This window comes from Ambystoma mexicanum, chromosome 1q, assembly GCF_040938575.1.
Source record: "Ambystoma mexicanum isolate Mex_15411 chromosome 1q, UKY_AmexF1_1, whole genome shotgun sequence".
Classification (NCBI taxonomy): Eukaryota; Metazoa; Chordata; class Amphibia; order Caudata; family Ambystomatidae; genus Ambystoma; species Ambystoma mexicanum.
The window spans coordinates 1,523,448,183-1,523,476,003 of record NC_090922.1 but is presented as its reverse complement, the minus strand read 5'-3'; the positions used below and the strand labels follow the sequence as shown (position 1 = coordinate 1,523,476,003).

Here is a 27,821-nt window from a genome sequence, read left to right as displayed (position 1 = left end):
TGAAACTTTGGTGGGCTCCTCCTGGCTCTCCAGAGACACGATTTAAGTCCTTGAAGTTCCCTCACTAGAGTACTGAACCAGATTAGAGATGAGGATCCTACCTGGCTCCTGAAAAGAGTGCCAAAACCACAGTGCAGCATCCAGCCGTGAAGAAACTCTTGCCTGGAGCCATCCCCATTGATCCCTGCCGCAAAATCCCTTCCAATGTCCTGTCTTCTGTATTCATGGCCAAGAAATCCATTGACCGGGTTTTTGGCTGTGGATCCTGAAGTCTTCTACTGCAACTCTTCTGTGCTGAGGTACTGTGTCGGCTGGGGTATTTACTCACCTTAAGCCTTTTATGATTCCTCTGTAGCTTTGGGGTGTTTGTTGTGATTGGGTGTCCTCTCATCCAGTTCACCCAGGGTGTCTTCTCAGAAGTCACTGGACCCCAACTAACTCTAAAGTGAAATACTTGTTTAAAGAGACTTCCTCAGGAACTCTGACTTTTCCTGTAACTGAACCATATCTCATCATGTCTGCAGCTGGCACCTAAACCGCTAGGGTCCCTCTTCTGCCTCTGAGAGAACTCATGCAGTAAACTAGGGAAGGATGCATAAGAAAAGCATTCTGCCTTGAAAAGTATAACACGTGTTTAAAAGTTACTTACTTGTGAAAGAGTTGGTAGGGAACCGCCTCTCTGGGAGTGAGCAGTTACAACAGTTCTTACTTACCTTGAATATGTTTTTGCCATGCTGCAAAGGTATTTATAAGGTTATTTTTACTCACATTTCAATTGACTATGCCTCTTAACCAAAAGTAATGTCGTTGGCTTCACTCAACTATTTCTTTCAGAATATTAGTGTAGAAGTGTATACACTTACCAACTGGATCTTGCTTCCCCTGACCTGCTGTATGGCCTGACTAGAATAAATCTGCCTGGTGTTTTACTTACCTTGAATGGCTGTGTGCAATTATTGATAAGCGTTTTGTAGGTTTGACTTACCATGGTCTGCCTTGTGCCACCCTAAACTAAGTTAGAGAGTTATTGCTTGCGTAAGTTTGTGTTCCACTCCAATGAACTTAAAAGCAAATGTAATTGTATATTACATACTTGGTTGGGTTTTACCAGCCTAGAATAGCTGTGTGCCATTCTTAAAGTGTCCTGTAGGTGTAGCGGACCTTGGTCTGCCTGGTGCAATGCTAAATTAGTGTGGAAAGTTAATGACTACCTTAGTCTGTGTTCCACAGTTCTGAAAAGCAACTGTCATTGTATATTACACCGTAAGGTCTTACTCCGCTGGTATAACTGTGTGTTATCCTGTATGCAGTTATAGGTTTATACTGTTCCTTGAATCTTTGTTCCACTATTCGGAAAAGTATTCTGGTAACAGGTTTGTCATTGCATGACTGACAGTGTCTACTACCTTTGACCTATTATAAAGTAATCTAAAAGTAACTGATGGATTTACTCTCCATGAATAGGTGTGCCCTATACCAGATGTGCTGGATAAGGTCTGACTTTCCTAGAAATACTGTTCATTTTCTGCACAGATTCTATGCTTTGGTCGGTGTACTTTAAAGCATGTTGTTGTGTTTTTATAATTGTGGCTATATATAATGTGATGGTACTTATTTACCCAAGATTCTTCTGGCCTACTTTTATTTCAATAAAACCTTTATTTTTACAATACTTAGTATTTCAGTGTTTTTTTTGGACCATATGTATACTGCAACTTCTTTGTACCAAGCTACAGCCCTCTCTACCTCTTAAGGTAGGCCGGGCTGCTCTGTCTACGCTACCACATACTCGGGTCGTACAGCCTTTATACTAAGAGTGGAGTTTTGTACTTTCTCAGTTGTATGCTTTTACTAAGCTCTTAGTTAGACTTAAGAAAAACTGTCCTAATAGATGCTCACCGAGAGGCACAGTGAAGAGCTACAGACATGGTGACCCTGTCTTCCACCTGTCTAGTTTCAAATGTGTTCTCACCATCTAATTTCCAATCGACCAGTGACACATGTTCACTTTCCTAAACTGTAGCTTTGTTCATGGTAACCCCATAATGCAGCATGCACAATCATTGACTTCAGTCTTGCTTTTATTCGTTGACAGGTATGAGAAGCTGCCTTTGGACTACCGGACACCTTTTATACTGAACCTGGAAAGCTTTGGACAGCACCCAGCACTGTCTGGGCCACTCACCATGGCTGCTAATCGCACAGCATCCTCTACACTTGCCTCACTGTCCCGATACTTCTACCACCAGCGATGGATCTGGTCCGTTCAGGCGGGGATGTCCCCAATTCTGCCTCTCACGGCTATGGGGCAAATACTTGCAACTCTTACAGAGTAAGGAGATTACCATACTCAATTGGGAAGTGTGAAAGTAAGAAATGTGCACGCTTCAGTCCAGCTGGGGTTGTTGGCAAGTTCTATGCTGCTTTTCTTGCTCTCACATATCACTGTGTTCGTTGGTGCATTTTCTGTCATTTCTGATGCCCTGTCTGGTATTTTGTGTCTGTGTGCTATTTCTCTCCTCTCTGTGATTGTTGGCATGTTCAGCAGTGTCCCATACTGTCACACCGTGATAGTCTTTTGTGTATTTTGTTGTAGGTTTTCTGCTCTCACACCTTTCCGGTATGTTCCTGTGTTTTGTGCGCGAGATCGAATAAATCCTAAACTGCATTTTTTGAGGTGGTGCCCTGTACTTTTTTGTTTGAGCATTTTTGGGGCTGCTCAGACCGGATAAACAGCACTTTGAATGAATGTTGAATTCCAGGTTGAAGCCACATCCAAAGTGCTTTCCCAGGAAAAGGCCTACAAAGATTTAATGTGGCTGACCCCAATGATTGCCTGGCCACTGTTAGGGTGATTGTCCATAAGTGTTGGCCAAGCTTGTAGAAAAAATGTACACATGGTCAACATTTTGCACCCTGTGAGAAAATACTAAATAGTTTCTCTCAGATGAGGCCTGTTTTTTTGTTTTTTTTCTCACTGGTTTACCAACCTCTTTTTTTCCTGCAGAGTCCTCATGATATGATAGGGTATTTATAACGTGCTCAATACCCAGAGGTTTCTAAGCACGGACCCGTGGATCGTACCTGTGTTGCTCCGTGTTGTTTTGCTTCCAAGGCGAGCACGTTGCCCGAGCTATCCTCCAGAGACAAGGGCATTCTAAGAGGCCTGTGGCAGCTGGTGACTTTTAAAATTGGTCATCTGTTTTCCACGTGACAGACATTCACAAGGTTGCAGCAGTTAAATATGCAATCTGTTCCTGAGGGAAACACATGAAATATTACAGTAGATACCACGTCTCCGACAGTTCTTTGAACCATTTCAGAAAGAGTTTACTGCTGGCTGTTGTGAAGTTGCATCACCAACTTGCAAGGTGCAGATGTTTCTCTGCAGCCTAAGATTGCCAACCTGCCATGGCTTCAGAACTATTGCTGTGAGCTTCCTAGAGGTGCTGCCTGTTGTGGCGATCCAGAGGAAGGATTTGGACGATTTGTAAGTCATGGTTAATAGGGAGATTTATCATTTTTATGCTTCGTCTCCTAGTGCGACCCCAGGCACTTTTTGCTGGACTTCTGGATTTTTTTTCTTTCAATCCTGAATGAGTGGAGCCTCTTTCCACTCATTCATTCTTGTGGGCGCTGTTTTTTGGAACTCGATCCTACCTGTACTATGGAGTCTATCTGCTCCATAGTTCATAAAAGCATCTGTGTTCGTACTACCCGAGCACACAGCTCCTTATGGGCAGTATTGCTGGGGACCCTTGGGGTCCTCCTTTTAAGATTATTTTTCAGTATCCTCAAGTAACTACAGTTCTTAGATACTTTGTATCTCTCCCAAAACACTATAGCCTGAGAGATTGGCACACACCACCTTCAGTGGAGCGCCAAAGGGATACCTAGTATCCCCCTTCTCTCTGCTCCTGTGACATTTTAGTCACATAGACAATCACCTAGTTATGGCTGGTGGCATCGGACGTGTCCTACCAACTATTGTGTATTTTTTTATACCGCAGGCTATGTCAATATCCTCGCTAGTGCACAATAGGGGCACCCAAGTACCAACTTGGGGCCTCCCCTCTTTTTTCGCCATTTCTAGCATGGTTGTTCTTTCTTAGCCCTTCTTCTACCATTTTGGGAGGGGGAGGTCAGTGTGTGTGTTTTTGCCTTTGGCGGGGACCCTTGGGGTATCCCTGCCTAGGCTACAGGGTGTCTGGGCAGGCATAAAGTGGGGGAGGAGTTTTCCACACCCCTGTCCTTTGTCTGACAGAGTGCCTGAATAAGTCCAGCTCCCACAGTGGGATCTGGCTATCCTGATTGGACATCCAAACACCTTTCTGTAAAATACTGAGAGATTGCAGAGAGAGGAGTGTGTGCTGGAACTGTATAAAGAAGAGGCTTCTGGAGTGAAAAGCAAGTAGTCCACTGATATTTGAAGTAAGTGAAGACGACGACCAGGGACGCCTGCAGACCCTTTGCAATACTGTAAATTGACATTGCTGTCCTATCCCTGTTTTGTGTGCGACAAAGGAACTCTGACAAAGACAACTCCTTCCCTTTGGCTGGTGCGAACAACCGGTCCCAAGACGAACTTTGAAACAAGCCATCTCCCGAGGCTATAGGAGTTTCTAGAGCTGCAGATCTCCAATACCAGGAGACCTTCTGCCCATTTCGAGTGCATTGTCGAGGAAAGGCCGAATCAATCCAAATCTTTGCTGAACCCGTAAGGATCCCCTCACCAGAGTGTGGGACTGCAGGAAGCAAAGATTGACCGGGCAATCCGTGTCCTTGTTAGGGAGAATTCTCATTTCTGTGATAATTCCCTTCTACCTTAGAGACCCCCAGCTCTTTTGCTGGACTTTTTATCCTGAGACCTTTTTCTCACTCTCTCATGTATTTTTTTTATCTGATTTGGACTCTGTGTTTCTTTTGGTTTTGGAGTCTGACAAACTCCATAGGCATCACTTTTGTATTGTGACGCACAGCACCTTCAGTGCGGTGTCACAGAGAAGTCCTTTGGATTTCTCTTAAGGGTTAAATACCTTCTCTTGGGTAAACTACTGTTCCCAATAGTGGTGAAGTGAAATTTACTTTACTTACCAGTTTTTCCTATATAGATCCAGTACAGCCCATCTTATGTGGAAGTACTGGAGGGTTACTTAGTAGCCCCTTTTCCTACTTACTCATGTAAACATGTTTGTTACCCTCACTGCATTTAATGGCTGGTGGCAGTGGTTTGGTTTTCCTATCATTGTGCATTTTTACCGCAGGCTGAATGCTCAACTGCAGTATTGCACCCATTGCACAGTATTGTCAAAATGGCCCTGGTCTTCTTTTTTCGCCATTTCTTGCTTGTGAGGACGTTCTTGGGTTTTACTATGCGCGCCAAACCAGGTTTGGTCCCTTTGTTCGTTTTTTCTTTGGCGGGCTTCATTGCTGAAACCCACCTCTGTCTCCAGTGTGTCTGGCAGGGCAGGAAGCGAGGGAGGTTCCCACAACTCACTGTGCTTAGTCTCCTTGGTTACAAGAATGCACCCAAAGGTGATTGCTTGGCTGGCTGTCCTTGGAGGACAACCATCCTGCTGTGTGAGTGACCGCTAGGCTGCAAATGAATGGGAGAAACTTGATTAAAAGACGAAGTCTCTTGGAGAGAAGGCAGTTGACCACTTGGCGAAGGAACCAAAGAAAGAAACTGGAAGAGAAGCTTGCTGCACCTCCTGGACCATTGGTTTTCCCGGTGAAGCCCTGCTGCATTGCCGAAGCTCCAATTTTCGCATCGACTAGAGAAGCCTGAAACGGACGACTTCTTCCCTTGTGTTGGTGGTACAAACTGACTCAAAGACAAACTTGACTGGAACCCCTCTCCCTGCTGGCTGTACTTCTTCGCTGCTGCTGGAACCGAGTGCCAGGGGACAGGAACACCAGGAACGAGTGTATAATCTTTAAGCCAGACCCGAGCTCCAGGAAGATCCTGAGGACCCTCCCGAAGTAGGGTGACCCAAGCCTAAGCCACCTCAACAGAGTGCTGGACCCCAGAAGCAAGGGGATCCCACAAGGTGTCCAAGAACCCTAGTGGTGCTATTTGCCGGTAGCTGAAACTGCAAAGTGCCGCTGATCTGGAGTAAGCCCATTGCATCCGCCGACCTTCGAACTGCAGTTCAGGAGTCCTACAGACGTCCTCTCTCTTGTCCCCACGACTGAAGTCCAGGAACTACTGGACTGCAACCAGAACAGAAGCCAGCTGGATCCTTTCCTCAGAACATAGGTACTGTCTTACTAGGGGTACTTGCCTCTTGTTGCCTGTAGCTTGCTTGCTCTCACTGGAGACATGAATTATCTGCCCTTTGATATATGTTATGTTATTTATTAGGCGCCTTATACACAGAGGTTTCTAAGTACAGACCCGGGGATCGAACCTGCGGTGCTCCGTGTCGTCTTGCTTCCAAGGCGAGCATGTTGCCCCTGAGCTATATTTTTTGCAGAGTTACTTGCATCTTTGCTTTTCACAAGCCTCCCAGCTTGTGGGCCTACAGTGATCTTTTCTACAAACTCTCTATATAACATTGTGCAAGACTTTAGTGCTCGCTACAAGAAGTGCATCAGCTTCCCGAGACTTTGTTCAATTGGCATTGGCTGTCCTAGCTCCCTGCAGAATCTTCAGGCCCTTTGACCTTGTGTTTATCTGTCCCTCATAAGTCATACATACTTTACTTGAAGTGTTAGTGATATATCAATGTCCACAGTGTCCTAGCAATTGATGTCACCTCTGGGTGTAGGAAAAGTGCGTGTGACATCCCAAAAGGGTATCCACCTACTTAACTGAAGGCTAAGGAACTGTATTTTTTAAGTGTATTTTATTGTTGCATATTGCCCTTTCCAAAGAAGGCTTATTTTAAAACTGACTGTTAAATTGATAAATAATTATTTAACTAGAAAACCTTGAGTATAAGGGTTATTTGAATACTTGTCATTGTGAATCTCTGTTGCATCTCTACAGCTCACAATTACTCCTCTTGAGATGAGCCTGGCTGCTCAGTCACTCTGCCAACTTGTGTAGTACAGGCCTATACCAATTGTTGGGTATCTATCGCCAAGTGGACAAGGCTGGTATAGTCTCCCACAGGGTTACTACATACAATCTTGCCTAACAGTCCTTTGGAATCCGGAGGTCAGGTCCAGAGCTGAAACATCGCGGAGCGTCCAGCACAAAAAGGTTCTTCTAACCTAAGGTCCTGTGGGGATCAAGGTATTGCTTACCTGATTCCAAGAAGTCGCCACAGAGCATTGGAGTGCAAGTAGAGGTGTCCAGGGCTGCTTGTGTCCCATTCTGAGTTCGTTTTAAGGTCTCGCTTGTTAGTTGTTAACTTGCTGCTTCAATAACACTAGAAACTGGAAGAAATCCACAGGAACTCTTCGTAATTCACTGCTAATCAAGACTTCAAGCCCTTTCCAAACTGCCTTTAGCTAGGGTTGTGTTTTTATATTTAAAGGATTTACCAGGTGTTAGGGAGAATTCTCATGTCTGTGCTAATTCCCTTCAACTTTGGAGAACTCCAGTTCTTTTGCTGGACTCAGGACTTTTACATTTTTAGCTCTGGAGTGGGTGAGACTCTTCTCACTCTCTCATGTGTTTTACCTCATTTGGATCCTGTGTTTTCACTGTTTTTGCATCTGACACACTCCATAGGCACCTGCTTTTTGTATGGTGACACACAGCACTTTAGTGCAGTGTCACTGAGAAATCATTTAGATTTCTCATAAGGTTTAAATACCTTTTTATTGTGCAAACTACAGTTCCCAAGAATAGTAAAGTGAAATTGACTTTACTTAACTTTTCTCTTTGTAGATCCAGCACACACAATCTTTTGTGAGTGCTGGGGGGTTACCTCGTAACCCCTTATCCTACATTCTCATGTAACATTTTTATGTTAACATCACTACCTTAAATGGCTGGTGATAGTGGTTTACTTTTTACTACCATTATGCTTTTCTATTGCAGGCTGAATCCTCAGCTACAGTGTAGCACCCATATGTGGGCATTTTGTCAAAATGGCCCCTGTCTTTTCTCACCATTTTCTGTTTGTGAGGTCTTTCTTGGGTTTTACTCTGCATTGAGACAGATTTGAGCCCTTTGTTTGACTTGCCTTTGGCAGGCTTCAGCCCTAAAACCCGCCTTTGGCTCCATTGTGTCTGGAAGGACAGGTTGTGAGGGAGAGTCCCGAAACTCCTCTGTCTTTTGTCTCTAGGAATGCCTGAATGCAACTAGTCCCGATTGGCTGGCTGTCCTTTCAGGACAGCTACCCTACTGTGTGATAGACTAGGCTGTGCAGGAATGGGAGAAACCTGCTTAAGAGGTGAGCGTTTTGGGACTACAGGCAGTCAACCACTGGGAGAAATACCCAACGAGGAAACTGTGAACGAAGCTTGCTGCAACTTCTTGGACCTTTAAATTGCCTGGTGAAGCCCTGCTGCTGTATTGAAACTCCTTTGTCACCTCGACAGAGAAGCTCCAGATGTAACAACTACTCCCCTTGGGTTAGTGGGACCAACTAACCCAGAGATGAACTCCACTGGACCACCATCCCGACTTGCTGTGCTTATCCATTGATTCGGAAGCCCAATGCTAGGGGTCGAGTTTCCGTAGTCGAGTGCAACGACTGCCGTTGAACGAATCCGACATGAAGCTGCAGGAGATGCCTAAGGACCATCCCAAAGCAGGACCTCCAGATCCAGAGTCCCCTCACCAGAGTGCTAGACCGAGGGAGCAGAGAGTCCAACCAGTGTCTGAGATCCGCATCAATGCTGTTTGCTAAGCGATGAAACCGGGAGTGCCGCTAAACTGAAGAGCATGTAGCTGCCGACGACCTCCCAAGTACTGCCGCTGGAGCCCTCCAGATGTCCTCCCTCTTGTCCCCACGACTGAGGCTCAGGAACAAGGCTATGCACTGCTGTAGCAAGACAGAATCCCGCTGAACCACTCTTCTTCTAACCAGAGGTAATGTTTAGGCTTTGGGTACTTACCTCACTGCCTGTAGCTGCGCTCTTCTCCCTTGGGAATTGCATTGGCTTACCTTCTTTACGAGTTGATTCCAACTCTCTTCTCATAGGCTTAACAGCTTGTGACCCTACAAGTGATTTTTCTTAGACTTTCTAACTTTGTGCAAGACATTTGATCTAAGAAGTGCATCAGATCCATAGACTGTGTCCCAAATGACTTTGGCTGCACTGGCTCCCCAAAGACTCTTCTAGTCCATTGACTTTGATACGGTTTGTCCCTCACAGGTGGTAGTTTGTTGAATACTGTTACTGCTGGGAAAGGCTTATCTAGATTTTATTGGAAGATTTAGCTGTCCACGCATTACTGAGAAACTGTCTAACCTTTTTCTTTCTCTAACCTTTAAAGGAATGGTTCGGTCAAAATGTTTTATTGTCCCGACTGCTCGGCCATGTGTTTTTGCCTAAATCGCTCGATTTTAGAAAAATTTCCTATGGACCTTATTTGAGTTTTCGTCCATTAAACGCATGCGAAAAAAGGCACAAGGGCGCTGCCATTTTGTGATGATCCTATCACTTGCTGCATCGCCCTGGCTTGACCTGCTTTTGCGGCACTAAATCATATCCCCCGCCCCTGAGCCTGACATTATCAAAACATTCTTATTCCCCGCCTCTCTCCGTGACGTTACTGTGCTGCATAGGCAAACGTGCCCAGTCGTCTTCTACGCGACTTCACACAGAACCCGGAAACCAACACAGATCAACTCGCAACACAGCGCGCCACAATTCGGAATATGAAAATGTACTTTAAAATCAAACAGCAATACGGTACATTTGGTAAAGTACATTTATTTGACATTAAATGTTTAGAGAATATTCAGCAATTGGCATATTAAATCTGAATGCAAATCCGCAAATCCGTAAAAGTTTATCATGAGTCACGCGCTGTTCCTTTATGGTACACAGGGTTTGGTTTTCGTTTAAAGAAGCACTTTGGACGCACGGTGAACCTCAAGGCTGTTCCATCAACTAGACACTAGGCCACCGTAAAGGTCGATATGTTGCTTCTAGCCGCTGGTACCCGTAAGGGCATATGGCTCCTTGGCGATCGTCCCATAAAATGGTCAATGTAGTGCAGTTGTTTACAAGAAGCTGCAGCTGGTGGTTGAAGAAGCCGTCTGCCGCGGTCTGGAATAGGTGGCAGTGGCAATATGGTAGGATGTACCTGTTTAGAAAACATAAAAATTGAAATTAGTCTCACCAGCTGATCTTTATTACTATTATTCATTTTATTTATTACGGGCGAGCTGAAACTATTTGCTTGCGAGGATAGTGCAAAGGAGTATGTTCGGCTCTAAAAGCAATGCGAAAACTAACGAAATAAATCGAGGGAAACACACAAACTGTTTTTTTTTTACCGTTAAACCACTGAGAAACGACTGTTTGTCTACATGCGTGTCAAATGGGCATATGCATGCCCATGTGCCCGGTAGAAAGACGATCCCACAAATTTTGTACTTGCTCTTCATTCATTCATTCCGGTATAAAAGCGTCTAAAGAGTTACTTACATTAGATCTGCCATTTCCATTGTATCTCTGCGTAATGCAGTCCGTAAATCCCACTGTGTTCGTGCCAACGATTTTTCATATATTGAACTAACATGAAACTCGGTCTAGTTTCAGAATTTTCAGCCTTATCGTCTCTTACGTTATTGCCCACCTCCTTCAAATGAAGTCCTTTCGGCATGGTCCCCGTCTCTCAAGGTAAAAAAACAATAGAACCTTATGCTGCCAGTGCGATGCGCGGGCCTCTTCAGCCCGCGAGCATAAAATCAAAGCCGCTGACCTTCACTTTGCATGAGCGTACATTCTTAATTTGCAACATCCCGTGTAAAGCCATCTGTGAGAACTTGAATTTTCGACTCCATGTTTGTACTAGGCCTCAATGTGCAAATGCGAACTGGCTTCTCTCCCATCTGCAACGCCTCGCTTGGCGCGTTCTAAGGCCCCCAATTTTGTCCTCGTTGTCCGCAAGCTTTGCAGCCCTAGAGAACCATAACTATGGAGACATTGACTTTTTGGGGGAAGGTCAGGGAAAGTATAAAGTACCTGAGGAGTTGAGTTGAAAGTGAGATTTATTGTTTATTTGTTTTATTATTTGCAATACGCAAGCCTCCCTTCGGTTAACAGTGCGCAGCATTTACATGAGATTGCGAAACTTAGTTACAGCAACAAAAATATATACATACACATATTCACACGGTCAGCGATATGAGGTGAATAGAGAGAGAAGTCAAAGATGACACCCATGTTGTTCGCCACCCAGGATGGTGAATGGAGGGTTTAGGGTTAGCATACTTTGTATGCACACTGTACAATAACATTATTTTCAAAAAGACAATCAGATTACAATGATTTATTTAAACCGGGATTTGAACTTCTCAACAAGCTCTGCTTTGGGTGGACATGGCGCAGTGGCAATGTTTGGTGGCAATGCATCAGTGCTCTGCACAGAAACGCTCAGAATTCCATATCTCTGCTTCTCTAGTACACTAACAATAAGGCCTTTAACAAAGTCGAACTCCATTTCCTTATATACTGGTTTTACCCCCCATTTCTTAGTTCTTTTTCCAAAGGTCGTAGTGTAGCGAGGCATCCCTACGTTTCCCGTAGTCCTAGACTGTTTACGGCCCATATTCTCGTTATGGGCCAAGACCGCTAGTAGAGTCCTATGTTTCATGCCCTGTATGCTGAAATGCAATCGCTTTGGCCTGTACTTTAGGCACATATTGTGGAACACCTCCAATTCTCCTGTGTGACAGAATTCTGTCAGTCCCATCAAATCTCTTGATAGAGTTTTATCGAAAACAATCTTCTCAATGGCTGTGTGTGTAAGTGAAGATGCAATCAACCACTTCTTCTTCCGTGCCTCCTCTGTGGACAAAGGGCCATGTTCACATTGGTGGAAATGTTGGTTTTCTGTCCAGCGGTGAAAGTTGGTACAGTGGTGCATCAGTGACTGCCATTTTTCAAGTAGGATTTCCACTGACCCTTCACAAGTTTTGGAGCTCCACCAAAGATGGATGGTGATAGACTGCGACCACTGTGAAATACTTTCAAAACCTTTTTTTTTCCCTGTAGCCGAGATTTTCCTATTGATTGATTTAGCAAGATGCCATACGTCAAATTGATGTTTAATATGTGGGAACTGCTCTCTCATTGTCTTGGCAATTGAAACGTGTCTGTCCGTGGCTATGAGATCGATGTGCATTCCCCTTGATTGTAGATATTGCAATGATTTTATAAATCCTAGTTTCTTCATGGCCACTGAGGATTTACATTGGGACACCTGCACGACCACCAAACTCACCATTTTCTTACTATCCATGTCCTGAAAGTGGTAGGGGCAGTACTTGGCAGAAAATCCAGGGCTGTCGCACTGTCCATCACCGGCTAGCCTGAATGGTTTCTCTTCGAATGTACTTGCTAGAGACAATTGTTCAATTTTCCAAGCATCACTAATGGCCAGAAACAGATAATCATGTTGGTATTTGTAGTACTGCGTTTTAGAAATGAAATGGAGTCCCACAAACTGAAAGAAAGACTCTAACTTTCTAAAACTGGACCCACTAAAAAGTGAGGCAGCTGCACACCGTAGATCGCCTGCTGGCAGCTTCCCCAGCATCGGTTGTGCAGACCATGAGAACGCATGATTTAATCTACAGACGGCATGTATTTTAATGTTACTGCCTTGTTTTTGACGAGTCACATGAATCAATGGCTCCCCACATACTTCCCCTCCAACTGAATGCCCACATTTCAGCATACTTATAATATCCATCAAACAACTGTTGAATACTATGTATTTGCTGTCTTTCATTAGACTGTCATCCGGCGTGAAAGTTGTTTCGGACTGTGCCGTTGAGGACATATCAAGAAATTCAAAAAAAATATCGCTGATATCAAGTTCTGATGCGTCGTTGGGTGCTGCTGCTGGTTCATTCTCTGTGATTTCAACATCTGTTACTTCAGCATTGATGGGAGAACACAACATTGTCGACAGCTTTTTGGGTGGCATTTTTTTGGCGGGTGTAGTTGGTGTGAATTGATCTGCGACTACTTCAGAGCTATCTTCAATACATTCAGTTTCATCTTTTTTTGGTGGTGCAGTCGAACTGTAGCAATGGTCCAATACAACTTTACTGGATTCTCTGGATACATTCAATTCATGTTCTGGCCATTGGACATGAGCATCCCGAGTCTCAACACGCCGCGTCTGAATTAATAGTTCCTCCATAGTGTAAATCGTCTGGCAAGCAACATCTCTCATTTGCTTCACTGTCTGTGTATGTATAGTTCGTACACCCACGGGTAACTAGAGGACCGATTGGAAAAGGGATGTTCATTTTAAACACAATATAAAGTATAGTACAATTGACAGGAAAAAAACATAATATAGTCCCCAACACAAAACAATTCCTAAAATTATGAACTGTTTGTAACTAACCTTATTTTTGTTTCTTTTCTTTCCAACTTTCTTGACTCAAACTTCAACATCTGCACGGGGTTGCTCCGATTTGTTTCCACATGTATTCCCTTCCTCTTGCGCTGCAACGACTATATTTTCTGGATCCGCATAGACAGCATGGAATGACGCTCCATCGACTCCCTGAAACACATAGTACTTTCATTACTATGTATCACAATATTGAAAACAAAAACCACACTGGTGGACGAACACACAGGTACATCTCAATAGTTAAACACGAATTAAACATTCTGTAGAACAATCAAACGACAAGTATTCGAGCTCTGATTATCTAGTTCGATGGAACTGTCAGTATCCATACCTCTGTCACTGCATGGACTGCCATGAATGGTTGTATTGGAGAGGAGGCATCAGCAACTCCCTGAAACACAGTACTTGCATTAGTATGGTTTTCAATATTGAAAACATAACACACACTTGGGGTCGACGGCACAGGTACATATAAAGAGATAACCACAAATGATGCATTGTCTAAAAGAATCAAGGAATATCTAAATATGATCAGATTTCATCGACTTATTTCTCCGATTTCTTTACATCTGCATCATCTAAATGGGATGTTGTTATTGTAGAGGAATCTCTGTCGTCTCCCTGAAACACAGTACTTGCGTTAATAGGGAAAAAAGTATAGCAAATGGAATCACGTTATATGATGACGCTCGATGGAGCTGTCAGTATCCATACCTCGTGCTGCCAAAGAATATGTAGGGATGTTGTAAATGTAGTGCGTACTTCCGAAAGCTGTTGCGCCGATTCGTATACGCAAGGTCCCGCTTCCACTTCCCCTGGAATTATTTGAATGTCAGGCTCTGCATCAAGTGCAGGGGTTGACGCTCCATCAACTGCCTGAAAGATGGTACTTGCATTAGTAAGGATTACAATATTGAAAACATAAGACACACTTGGGGTCGACCGCACAGGTATATATCAATGGCTAACCACGAATGAAACATTGTGTAGAACAATCAAACGACAAGTATTCCAGGTCTGATGATCTAGTTCGATGGAGCTGTCAGGATCCATACCTCGTGCTGCTGAAGAACATCTAGGAATGTTGTCAATGTGGTGGACGCTTCAGCATCTCCCTGAAAGACAGTACTTGCATTACTATGGATAACATTAATCAGAACTGAAAACAAACACCAGTGGACGATAACTAAGGTGTATATCAATTGGAAAGCACTAACCAAACATTCGGTAAAATAATTACACGATACAATAAAAATATTACTTGATATAAGTCTGTAGCGGAATAGCCAAGTAAGATTACCCGATATGCGCTAGAAGTGGTTGATAACTGTGAGCACTTCACGGGTGTAGAATGTTCTTGCTTCAGATTCAAGCAGTTGTAAAGGTAAATTATTGATTGATAATGAAATGCCAATATTAAAAATTGCCATGTAAGGAGACAGAATACTTGAGAGTAATGCTATTGAAAATGCGCAAGATAGCACAGTTCCGATTTCGTTTGTGGGATATGAACTCGAAAAAGAATATATTGATGAATGTCATTCAAAAAGCTATACACTCCTATCAATGTCGAAAGTATTACATGGGACACAACACCTAAAATATCAATGAATCCGTTCGGCTACCTACACACTACCGCAAGGCCTAAAGCTAAATCCGGACACTTGACTCACCAGTGGCGGAATGTGGACGAATAGAGTGGGAATAGTGTTCGCGAGTAATTTTCATGGTGTTCGCCGTTTATTCTTCTTTGTTACCCAAGATGTTGTGTTCGAGGAAAAGTGCCGGCTGCAGATGCGATATCGATCACCCCTCTTGTCCTCTAAGACTTGTTGGACTCTACTTTCCAGCTCATCCAGTGGATAGCTGCATTGTCTGACCCATTCTCTTATTCGATCAACAGTTTTTGGGAATACATGCATTGTAGTGCCTTCAGATTTAGCATGGGTCTTCGAAGGGCAACCGCTAATCGAACAGGCAGGCATTGTTGAAAATTCTGAAAAGTAAATATCGACATTATTATACAATCTTGATGAATAAAAATGTGATACAAAAGTAAATGAACCATACAATGTTCAATGCAAGGTTTGTTTTGGTCGCAGGAACTATACCAGTTCATCATGTGCCGCTTAGCATTTGCATAAATTGCAGAAATTTATAAATGTGACTAAACTCTGAACATGTGACTCGTCCCTTGGATGTTCTGTCTTGCACGAGAAGGAAACATGCTTACATTATAGACTGGAACCCCGAAGGATGCAATTCGACGACAATTGACACAGATGAAAATAAATAGATCTATTGATAGCATAACAATGGAAACTCAAGTCAATATCAATGAGACCAATGAACATAGCACTATTGAGTACTCTACTGGCAAATAGATAGAAATTTAAAAATCAGCGAAATATGACTAGGATACATGGCATAACCTTGACCAACAAACAGTTGGATTCAGCAAGCAGAGCAGTATGTTGCAAGAGAACAGGTAGATGGCCACAGGTAGCACACTGACGGGTTTGCTCAAAGCGGTCACAGAAGTTCACGGATAGCACGACGACGAGCAGATTAGCATAGATCTCAGTGGTTCTCAGGTAGCACGTTCAGGAGTTGACTTGCAAAGCACAAAGATGTTCTCATGAGACATATCAAGTGGTTTATAAAGTATTACAAACAGGGGTGTGTTTTTGAATGAACGACGTCTGTTTGCCGGCAGCCGGCCAGCGTGAGGGGGAGGGGAGTCCTGGCCGGACACGGAGTCTGAGGAGGCCATGTGAGCGATGGGCCCTTGGCGTGGGATACCTTTTGAAGTGTACATGCTGTTTGGCACCTTGGCCGTTCGCACCCCTGACAGCCTCCCATGGCAGCGAGCATCCACTGGCACGAACCGCCTTTGATAGACGGGGTTGAGATGGATGGGCCTGGGGCGTGCAGATAAGGCACAGGAAAGACTGCTGAATGGAGACACACGTATGTGGATTGCAGGGAGGCGGCCTGCTTCAAGGGGGAGCCCTGCCTGGAGACACGGAGTCTGAGGAGGCCATGTGAGCGATGGGCCCTTGGCGTGGGATACCTTTTGAAGTGTACATGCTGTTTGGCACCTTGGCCGTTCACGCCCCTGACAGCCTCCCATGGCAGCGAGCATCCACTGGTGCGAACCGCCTTTGATAGAGCGGGGTGGGATGGATGGGCCTGGGCGTGCAGATAAGGCACAGGAAGACTGCTGAATGGAGACACACTTGATTCATTTAAAAAATCGAAACAACCGTTGTTAAAATATATGTGGTGTTTTATTTTGTTTCTTTTTTTGATGGCACAAAAATACAAAACTTTACACATTGTACAGGTCAGGTTGCAGCACAGCGAGGGAAAATCCCCTGTACTGAACGCTGTCACTCGGGAAAGTTTCTCTTATGGCACGAACGGCACAGGCGGGTATTACTCTTCGAACACGGTGTCCAAGCCTCCCGTGAAGCCTCCATGTAAAGGGACGATAGGCCACCAGCCGGTACCACCTGTTAAAAAATAATGATACAAACTGTTTTTAAATGACCAAGATAAGTTGATTAAACGTTTGTTGTCAATGACAATTCTTGTAACTAATGGCATTCTGCTCGGACAAATGCTATCTAGACACTGCACACTATTGAACGACTTTCATGCGTTAAAATTATATGTATATGTAATTTTGGATATAGTAGAAGACCATGAAATAGGAGTGGCATGACTAGCAGAGTATACTTACTCGTTGCTCGGATTACGAGGACGAACAGTTGCGCGAAGTTCGTGCATAAGCACCATCATTATCCTCAACACGGACCGTGTGAGGCAGGCTGCCCTGAAGTCTGGCAGCTTGGTGATGCATTGCGGTCGTGGCTCGCCTTCCGAAATGTAGGCCACGTATCCCGAGTTTTCACAGCAGCAGCAGTTCTCCTCCTCAGTTGGCATGAGCTCGCACCGATTGCATGTGCACCAGGTGGAAACACCGTCCATGCGACTAGGTCCAGTGTCTTCATCCGTTGATTCGTCCTGCCAACTGCCGTCCAAAGCCCAACGTTTACTCGTGTTTCCCTTTCCAGTAGTTCCTCCTCGGTATACTCGGGCTCGTACATGTAGGGCATTATTGTAGCCATTCTGTGGTAAACAAACTAAAATAATTTATAGCGATGTTACAGGTGTTCACACGGGCTACAAGCGGCAAAGGTAGCTGACCAGAGCACAGAAACGAGTCACAGAATACTCAAAGTAACATAGAGAGAGGAATGGAATCGGAAATCTGCTGCTGTGTGTTGTGAAACGGTCTGTTTATACTTATTGAGGAAAGAGGCGTCTTGCCATTTCCATGGCGACACGTCATTAGCTGAAGCGCAGCGATTGTTGACACGAGACGTGCTTTGGCGTTGTGAAATGGGCGGTACGCGTCTGCTGATGACAGGCTCAGAGGCGGGGGATATGATTTAGTGCCGCAAAAGCAGGTCAGCCAGGGCGATGGGGCAAGTGATAGGATTATCACAAAATGGCAGCGCCCTGGTGCCTGTTTTCGCGTGCGTTTAATGGACGAAAACTCGGGTAAGGTCCATAGGAAATGTTTCTAAAATCGAGCGACTTAGGCTTAAAAACACATGGCCGACCCATAGGGACAATAAAAATTTCTGACCGAACCATTCCTTTAATTTCTACAACCTCTGTAGCTACGAAGTATACTAGTGATCTATAAATGCCATTACAGTCATGATTGAAGTCACCTCAGGGTATAGGAATTGTGTAAGAAGCATATCCAAAGATTATCCACTAACTTGTTTTCATTCTGAAAAGTAATTTTAAAGTTTATTTATATTGTTACAACTAATTGCCTTTCTAAAGAATGCTTATTTAAAAATTGGTGTTAAATAAATAACTATTTATCACTGAAACCTTGAGTTTAAGTGTTACTTGGCTACTTGTGTTTACGGATTTCATTTGTACAGCTTACATTTACCACTCTTGAGATAGGCCTGGCTGCTCCATCACACCACCAATTTGAGTAGTACAGGCCTATACCAAAAGGTGGTTACCTAATACCAAGCAGATGTGTTGTGTAGTCTCGCAAAGTGTGACTGCACCAATTCTTAACTTACACTAGGTGAAGAAACCGTCTCTAGAACCTTGAATTAAGCTTGTTACACTATTTTCCTCCCTATAAGTTACTTTTAAATATGTGTTTGCAGAGTCAGTTGAATACCGCATCAGTGCGCAATAACTGATAATACAATGACATTGTTTTTTCCATTTCTAACGTTGCTACAAATGTGACCGCGAACAAACAAAAAAGTGAAAGTGCCCTTTGATGTGTATTCCAAGTGTTCTAATATACTCGTCTGAAATATTTAAAGTGATTCTGGTGTAAATAATAAATATATATCTTTTATATAAATACATGTGTAAGTGCTTCTTTGTTGTGCCTGTCTAGCTAAGATTCAGTGTACTTACCTACAGGTCACATCTTCCTCTTAAAATGAGCCTGACTGCTCTGCACACTACCAAGGTCCTGAGCTAGCACAGGCTGATACTAGAAGTTGGGGGATCTACAAACCACTTGGATAGCTTACTAAAGTCTTACTGCCAGTAGGACTCTAGGAGAACTCTCCTAACAATGGTTCAAGAGGGTTTAAAAAAAAATTGTTAAAAAGTTTAAACGCATAACTTGCCCTATTTCTATGAGGGAAGTTTCCTACCTCACAAAACAAAAACTAAAGATGGACGCTAAAGTCCAATTTACAGCTCTTTAGTCTGAATCCTAACTTGCTAACTACTGGTCCTACCACTATAGAAAACACTTAACTAAAAGTTAAGTTACTGGCTACTGTCTGGCCCAGTTTATACTTGTTTTCGGTCTTCCAAGGTTCTTTACCCAGGCAGGATAGTCTTTCCAGTCCTGGTACCAAATTAAGCTTTGCAGCCTCTTCATGCAAACAGTTCCATTCCTCCAGGATTTTTGAGGAATACACACAACAGCTAAAATGGTGTATTTTTCTCCTACGAGGTGGTGGGTCCCCACAAAGTCCTTTAGTACTCAGTCATCTTCTTTTCTTTTATACAAGTTATTTTGGTTAGGGTGGTGTTCTGTCATGGTTGTTGAAAGTTGTGCAATCTTTCTAGCTTTGTTAGCCTTAATTCAAATTATTCATATCTCCTTCTTTCCCCCTTTCATGTGTCAGTTGTACACTCTGGTTTCTCAGGCTCCCGTAGCCGGGATAGCTTTTTCCATCTGTTAGCCACTGTCTAAGTACTTTATCTCAGTCCCCCTTTGATCAGGATTTTTCCATACTCTGGTTTCTCAGCTTCCCATAACCTTCCCATAACCTTAGTAGCTTTTCCCCCACTGTTATATGCAACATTCTTGTTATTGAATTACTCCCCTCCCCCTCTTTCATAGAGCGTTTGTACCCTCAAGTTTCTCAGCTTTTCCAGTGTTTTTTCAGTGTTCCTCTTACTCTCACCCCCCTTAGGGTAATTGCTCACTCTGATTTCTCAGGCTCTCATAATCTCGATAGTTTCCCAGCTATTCTTCACAATGTTCTTACCTTGTAGCGGTATTGCTTCCGTTGGGATTCTCAGGCTTTTGAAACCTCATCGGCTTTCCCCATTGCTACGTATCTCTGTAGCTATGGTCCAACGGTCACAGAGCTCAGGGATCTGGGCTTCCTCGTATGGACTGGTCTCGTCATCTGTTAACATCTTCCAGGCTACCAGAAGAGACGGGTGTCGTTCCGTCTCTGCTCCTGTTCCGACATGGGCTTCTTGGTTGGATAGAACACCAACCTGTAGGCGTTCGGTTAGCATTTCACTCACCTTCCTTGACTATTCCTTGACTATTCTCATCAGATCAAAGGAAGGTGGCATCTGAAACAAGTCTTCTGGAGTCTGGAAAGAGCAGCGGTTTGCCTTCTGGCAGATTTGATTCCAACATCATTGTGAAGCTGCAAGGCAAAACAATAGAAAGTGACAAATAATGAGACCATAAGAGGTTGATCATTAGACATTTCCAAAATAAATTTGGATGTGAGCGACTAAATTACATACTGACAGAAGCTAAGCATATAGAAGCCTCGATGAGGATATAAAGAGTGACACTTTTGTTGATACCAAGGATTTTAGTTTATATGAGAAAATACTCTGGACTCGGATGCATAGTTGGGAAAGATGTTCTTTTTGCTGCTTTCCCTCCATAGACTTCTATGAGACGCTATTTTTTTTCCTTGTTTTGAATCCTGTCCTGACTTTTTCATGCTAAGCGAAGCCTTCTGCTTTAATTCCCTTGCTTGTCCGCTAATTCCTGTGTGGAAAATGATCAGTCCTCAAGACTATCCACTACTGAGAGACTGTCTCTTTGTGAATTTCTTGTACTGTTACAACCGCACACATCACCTTACAGTGAAGTGCAGTTAGGATACTGTGTTTCATTATCTTGGGACTGTAGTCCCAACCCACATCCCTGTGGCCTGAATGGCTGTTGCTGTGCAGATGTTGTGGCCAGTGGCTATCCATAATCAAATAGCCACTGCATGTTGGAATGGTGCAGATCCTTACCATTGGTGGGCATGGCATGCTCCCTGCCAAAATCTTGGATAAAATGAGGCCTCCTGCGGCTGTTTGACAGATCATTGTTGGAGCCGAGATCTCTGCGAAGAAGTGCAGTCTGCGGACGACCCATGAAGGTGACCAGCATAGTCTCCAGTGCTATTCCGGTGAAGCCCTGCACCTCTGTCCTGATCTCAAGAAAGTCCTCGTCTGTGCTTCGACCCCTGGACCAGTGGGAACGAGTCTTAACCTGTGCTCGAGGATCCGGGCCCTCCAAGCATTTGTAAGTGTCTCTGAATCCAACCGGTGGACTGACAAGCTCTGTCCTGGACTACCTCACTGCTGCAGTCGCTGTTCACCGTGCATCCTTGGAATTTGGTTAACAAGATGCCTGCTCCTGCATTTCCAAAGAATGTGCATAACACACAGAGCAATCCACGAGCAAGGTGCAGAATTCATACAAAGGAAAATCACTGTCTACAGGCCAAATCGAACACTAAGATCCAGGAATGACATTTACTTAGAACCTAAACCATATACAAGAAAAAAATGTGGTGGATCAGCATTCTCCTGCATAGTCGTAAAACTTTGTAACTCTCTCCCCAGAGAAAGAACTCATCTAAAAATCAGAAAACTTAAAAAAAAAATTAAAAAACCTGGCTCTTCAGCCCCAAACGGGATGAAAACAGCTGAACAACTTCCTTGCACCATAAAATGAACACGCAACAAAGAGTGGGGAGTAGGCTGGACTGGAGTGGAAGTCGGGGTAGAAGAGAGGCGTCTAACTGAGAAAGGTGTTTTTGAGACCTGAAATGTACCCATCCTGGTAGAGGGCCTAAGGTGGAAACAGGGGAGGCAAATGTGTCCCAACTAATCGGACAACTGAGCGTCTGAAACCTGTCACACATAAAGAAATAGGGTTGTACGCAGAAACCAGGCAGCCCCTTGAGTAACTTGTGGGGGTGGTAATTACTACACTCTAGAATGAACGGCAGGGCAAGGGATACGGATCACATTTAGTCAGAACAACAGGGGTAGGAAATGTACCACCACTAACAGTACTAAAAACTCACCCTTCAGTATACACCTCAAACTCTGAACTAAACACAACCATATCTCTACAGTACCACAAACCGCACATACTTCACAACACCACAAAAATGAAACAAACCACACATAATCTTGCCCAAAGCCACATGGCAGCCATCAACCGAAAAATGCGCTCCTTGAACAGTGTATCCGAACTAAAGCTGCCATCAGCACATGACAGCTCTCTTGCTCTTTTTTCCCCACTCAATCCTACTAGCATATCTGCCGCCTCCCCCCCCCCCCCTTGCATTGCAGATCCACCAGAGCACCAACGGACCACGCAGGTAGCAACAGTGACCGGTATAAGAACCTTTAACGTAAAACGAACGAACCTGTGCTGGGCCGCCTTCTTTGTTCATCTGTTGAAGATTGTCTGTCGTCACCTGACCGTTGTGACCCCATTGGAACACTCCTTTGATCCCTGGAGATGGTCTGCCGTGCAGATGTCTTCATCTTTCCTCATTTAGGTATTCTGATGGAAGCTGTCTGGTGCATAATTCTAAGTACAGCGACCAACCGAAATGAAATCCTGCATCCGAAAGTGCCCTCTGCACCCACGACCCCTGGGCCTTGCTCGACGGGACCAATACAAAAGATTGTGTACCCACCAGATTCTGAAGCATCAGATCCCTGACTCTGGAGAAAGCAGAGTCAGGGGGTAAGTTAACCTACTTGATTCTGTTCCCAGTCCTCCATAGGGTTTCATGGACGTAAAGTCATGTCCTAATTCACTCTTTTCTGATTTTGGTCGGTGGTGGCCTGCACAACGATCTCTGCCTAGGACTATCCTAAGGATTTGGGATTGAGTGAATCTACTTACCTAAATGTTATGTTACTTTTTGACTCTTATTAATCATAACAACTGCCATTACCAATCTCTTAATAAACCTACCTGTGAAGTATCTGCTTTGGAACTGGTGACTTTTGAGCACAAGGCCCCAAACTGTCTTAGGGTTGGACTTTATGGGATAGCTGTTAGATGATTATCCGGAGTGTCTTTTCTATTTCTAAAGCAACTGGGTTATCGGAGACAGGCACGGTATCGAGAGATAACGGACAACAGTTGTACAATTCAATATCAAAATCTTTATTAAGGGTCAGGATGGTGTAACGCCTAACTTGCCCTATAACTGTGGCGGCAATATCCCTTCCTAAAGAAAACTAAGGGAAGTCGGTGTCTGTAAATCTAAATCACATGTCTGTGTCAAAACCTATGCTTGCCCTCACAACGAGAAATAAAGATGGTGTGGGGTTCTTCTTGGCCAACAGAATAGTGTTCAAAAGTAAAGTCTCAGCTGTTGTCAGCGTAAGTTCTTTCACAAGTTCAATAGAGTTCCAATAGCTGCTTGCATTAATAATGTTCTGCCAAGCCTGGTCGATCCATTCCCCAATTTCAATCTAGCACAGTTCACACAAAAGCAGGTCTTGAGGTTCCCTTCCCCAAGACAGCGTTTCTCAGTTCTTGAAGTTCTCAGGATACCCTTCCCCAAAATTGCACTGTAGTACTCATGACTTGCATTTGCTTAATGGTCCTTGTATGAAAATAATAGGCCCACTTGACCTGTCTGCGAGTTTGCTTTAGCATTCAGTTACCACTTCTCTGTAGTTCCTTCACAAAGTCTCTTGCATGTCACCATTTAGGGCTTCCTGGTCTAGGCGAGGTTGTAGGACCACACGGCCACCCAGTATAGGTCACGCAGCCAGGAACCTTGTGCTTCACTTTGACTCGATTTGCAATGTCTGTGAACTTCACTGTGGGGAACTCCCAGGTATAGGCACAGTTGCCAGACCACACTATCCAGCCATCACAGGCCCCGCAACCATAGGTTCCCCCTTGGCCCTCCTTCACAGCCTCTTCTGCTTCAGGCTTCTGAGATTTCACACTTATATTCTCTTTAATTGTTGCAACACTGTTGTACATCAGTTGTTTGCTTTTTCCAGAAACGTACAAGTCTTCTCCGCAGTTGTTTATCAAACTATATTGCTTTTGTTCTGTTCACAGTGCTGCCTTCACCTAGTCTGACATTCCTTGTTTCAGTTTATTTTTCAATGTTCATTCAGTATTTCATATGCTTTGGTTTTAATTGAAACAGTTCTTTCCATTACGCATTCAATATTGTATATTTTCATTCAAACAAGACTACTTGTTCATTTCATTATTCGATATTGCTGTAATTTCATTTAAGCAGTACAATATTGCTCATGTTTGCTCAGTTTCGTGAACTGCTACTTGCCTGTGGTTCCCAGGGAGCACTCCAGTGCTTCCGTGCCATCTGATCCTCACCAGCTTTCTGCGTCTCCACCGTAACAGTCCCTGCTGCTCCTGCCCACCTTCTTATTCCAGACGGGATGCAGACCGCCTTGACTCCGCTTCCTCGCCGGGCACTTCTCAGCACACGTCATTGATCGAAACGGCTGCGGCTTGCAGCTGTTCTGTTTTTCAGTTGTTCGGCACCTCCAGCTGTCCTTCAGTTTTACAGATTCCCGGTCCTGCAACCACCACGCGACTCGCTCGCTCCGGGTCTTGCACGTGCTCCGGGATCATTGCCAGTCTCCCGACCTCCTAGTCTCGTTCCACCAAGGCAGCTCTCTCCTCACGTTGATTTGGGCTCTCCCTTTTATAGACCTGAGTCTTGTTAAGGGACCTCGGGTGTGTTATTGTTGGCTGGTATTGCCTGACCATAACAAACCCAATTACTGAGGCATGCCTGACCTACAGTAGGGATGCCTGCATACCACTCATCATAGGATGTGTGTATTACTCCTAGTCCCCTCTTCGTCTCACTACCAGGTAGGGGTGAATGAGGAAATATGGGTTGGGAATTTATACAACCCAGAAAGAATGAGGATGGGTAGGTTAGGTCTGTTTTAGGAAAGGGGGGATACCATGTCTCACGTTGGGGTAATTTCTCCCCAGCCCCTAAGCCCCTCTACCCAGGTGATCCTCCCTCACTTGTCCGCCCAAAGGGTTAGGATCCAAAAGCAATGGCCCTTCCCTTCCCACCTGAATCGAAGATCCCTGGGGAATGGTTGTGAGAGTACCTTCAGGTTTCTCACAGTACTTACCTGTGTTTCATTGGCCATTGAATTTATTTTTCTTAAAGGTGACTGTATATATCTTTTATAGTGTTGGTGTAATTTTTACCTGCGTAGTGTGTATTCTAAAGGCCTAATAAACTATATTATATATTTTTATACTTGTCTGTCTAACTAGAACGATTGGTGTTGCTCTGTATGGACTAATTGAAGTCCTAGACCACACTCGCACTCTTCCTAAGACGAATCCTTGCCGATCTTCTCCGTCTTACCTGTTCACCATAACTGGGTGTCCTCCCAAAATCATCCACTCGGGGTGAATTTTCAAATCCACCTCAACAGCTGTCCACTCCTAATACTCTTTTCAGAGTAGATTAAGTTGTGCCTGAGTGTGCTTTTTCCGTCTTCAGTTGCTTTTACGTTTTGAGGGGTCCTTTGTTGACCACTTGCTGTACTGACAAATCTTTGCTAGCTTGTCTGTAGTTTCTCATTATCTATAGCCTACTAAATTACTACCATTCCCGACTAGTGAAACTTATAAATTGAACAGTATTCTTATTTCTCTGTATTTGTAATTTTTGTATGGCAAGGCCAGTAACCTGATCTTGCCACGAGATTGGAACACTACGTAACTAGTTTTGATGTTCGAGCCCCCTTAGCTTGGAATAAGCTCCCTCTGGACTTAAGACTGGCCATTTCCCTCAAGGACATCAAGAAACAGATTAAGTCACTCTTGTTTAACCTGAACCATGACTAAATTTAAATATCCCACTGCTTACTTTCTTTGACTGCTATCTCTTTGTGTCATTACATCCTGTCTTGCGTATGTGGGCGGCCTGAGGCCTATGGGTGAGTGGCGCGTTACAGAAATTAGCCTACCAGTGTGGCAGCCAGGGCCAGTCCTACCGCAAAGTGGAAGGGTTGCAGTTGATAAGGCCCCATTTCCTGTTCCCCCCCCAAACACCCAAGTGCCTGCCTTTACATATGTAATACCAACTTACTTCACCACCTACCTTCTGAAGAAAGTGCTGGCCAAGTCTTTTCTCTCTATTCCAAGTTCACCTGAGAAGCAGCAGCAAGATAGACTACCCACAGAACAGCGATCCATCAATACCCCACTCATCGCTTCAGCATCGACAGTCAACCAGAGAAGAGAGGTTCAGAAAAGGAAGAACAGTAGAACCTACGCGGCTTTCCCCAGCCCCGATACAGCCAGCATAGGAGGACCCAGAGAGCCTGTTCTCAGGAACCATGCAGCACTCCCCTGCCTCGATGGGCTGGGCCACAGGGACTAATACTGGGGCAAGGAGGTCTCCCCTGGACAACACCTACCTTTGGGGTAGCCACACTGCGGGCATGTAACACAAACACAGACATTCTCTTTGTGGTGCCATCATTGCAACATAGTGACCCTTGTGAGAAACCAGAAGGTGTCTCATCTACTAGTCCCCGGGGATCTGTCATCTAGTTGGCCAGGACACGGCCATCGCTTTTGGATCCAGTTCCTGTGGTTGGACCAGTGCGGGAGGATCACCACAGATCAGAGCACAAGAGCACACTTTGAGCGAGACAAAGCACACGAGGAATCAGCAGTTCCAAGATGGCAGTTTAACAAGATGAGAAATAGACGGCGAAACAGAAGGGGATCACAAGGATGGAAGTTCCTTGACCTTTTCGACATGGAACCATTACTTTTACGAATCCTTGAAATTAGAAAGTGTAAGACCAGGAAACCAGGCTGAGGAATCCTGCATAGTGTGTCTGAGGTACCCCAAACCCTCTCGTGTTGATAATCAAGGCGGGGAAAATCGCCAGCTACCGTGGCACTGTCCTTGGCTCCAACAACAAAGCAGCGTCAGTGAAATCAACACAGCCGGTGAGCTGGGGAGACCGATACAAGACCGGTCTTTGTTGAAGCCAAGTGTCAACGTTATATGGCAAGCGCTGGAGCGAACATTGTATGAAATGCGTGTGATTACACGTTTCATACAATCCACAGTTCGAGCGCGAATGAGGGAGACCCAATTGTGAACATTGTGAAAAAGGGGGTTTTAGCCCGAAGGAGGGTGATCCAGGGTCTGAGCCCGAACGAGGCAGACCAAACTGTGAATGTTGTGAGAATTTTTACATGTGAAATCCTGAGGAAAAATGAACTTTGATGTTTGTCGTGTTACTTCAGGCAGTTACCAGACATTTGATGGAAAAAAATTGGTCGACCAGACAAATGGTCGAACCAATTTGGTCGAAAACCAAATGGTCGAATTATTATTTTTTTATTTTCACACTTTTTTTTTGGGGGGGGGGACCCCACCATCCCCCTTTTTTTTTCTTCTAAAAAACCCTTTTTTTTTCAAAAACGAAAACCCAAAAAATAAATATATAATTGAACAAAAATCCGACCATTTGGTTTTCGATGAAATTGCGTCGACCAAATGTCTTTCGACCAGTTTTCGGTCGACCAAATGTCTGGACACCACTTCAGGCCCTCTGGAAAAAAAGACTTGGAATGGCAACGAGACTTTAACACAGAAGGGCATAATGTTGAAATTTTGAACTGCACCCTCGTTCTTAGAGAAGCCAGAAACTGTGCTAAGCTCCAGTGTGCCGCCTTGTCCATGCTGAAAACGTG

The 27,821-nt window shown here is 44.3% G+C and overlaps 1 protein-coding gene across 8 annotated transcripts in view; it reads left to right on the top strand.

The window, feature by feature from the left end:
* The window catches only part of SZT2 (SZT2 subunit of KICSTOR complex), a 2,035,845-nt gene that overhangs the window by 404,283 nt on the left and 1,603,741 nt on the right, over nt 1–27,821 (top strand). For all 8 annotated transcript variants that reach the window (XM_069642429.1, XM_069642432.1, XM_069642427.1 and 5 more), the window contains exon 16: nt 2,096–2,332. In XM_069642429.1, coding sequence (XP_069498530.1) covers nt 2,096–2,332 — 237 coding nt within the window. The remainder of the gene's footprint in view (nt 1–2,095; nt 2,333–27,821) is intronic.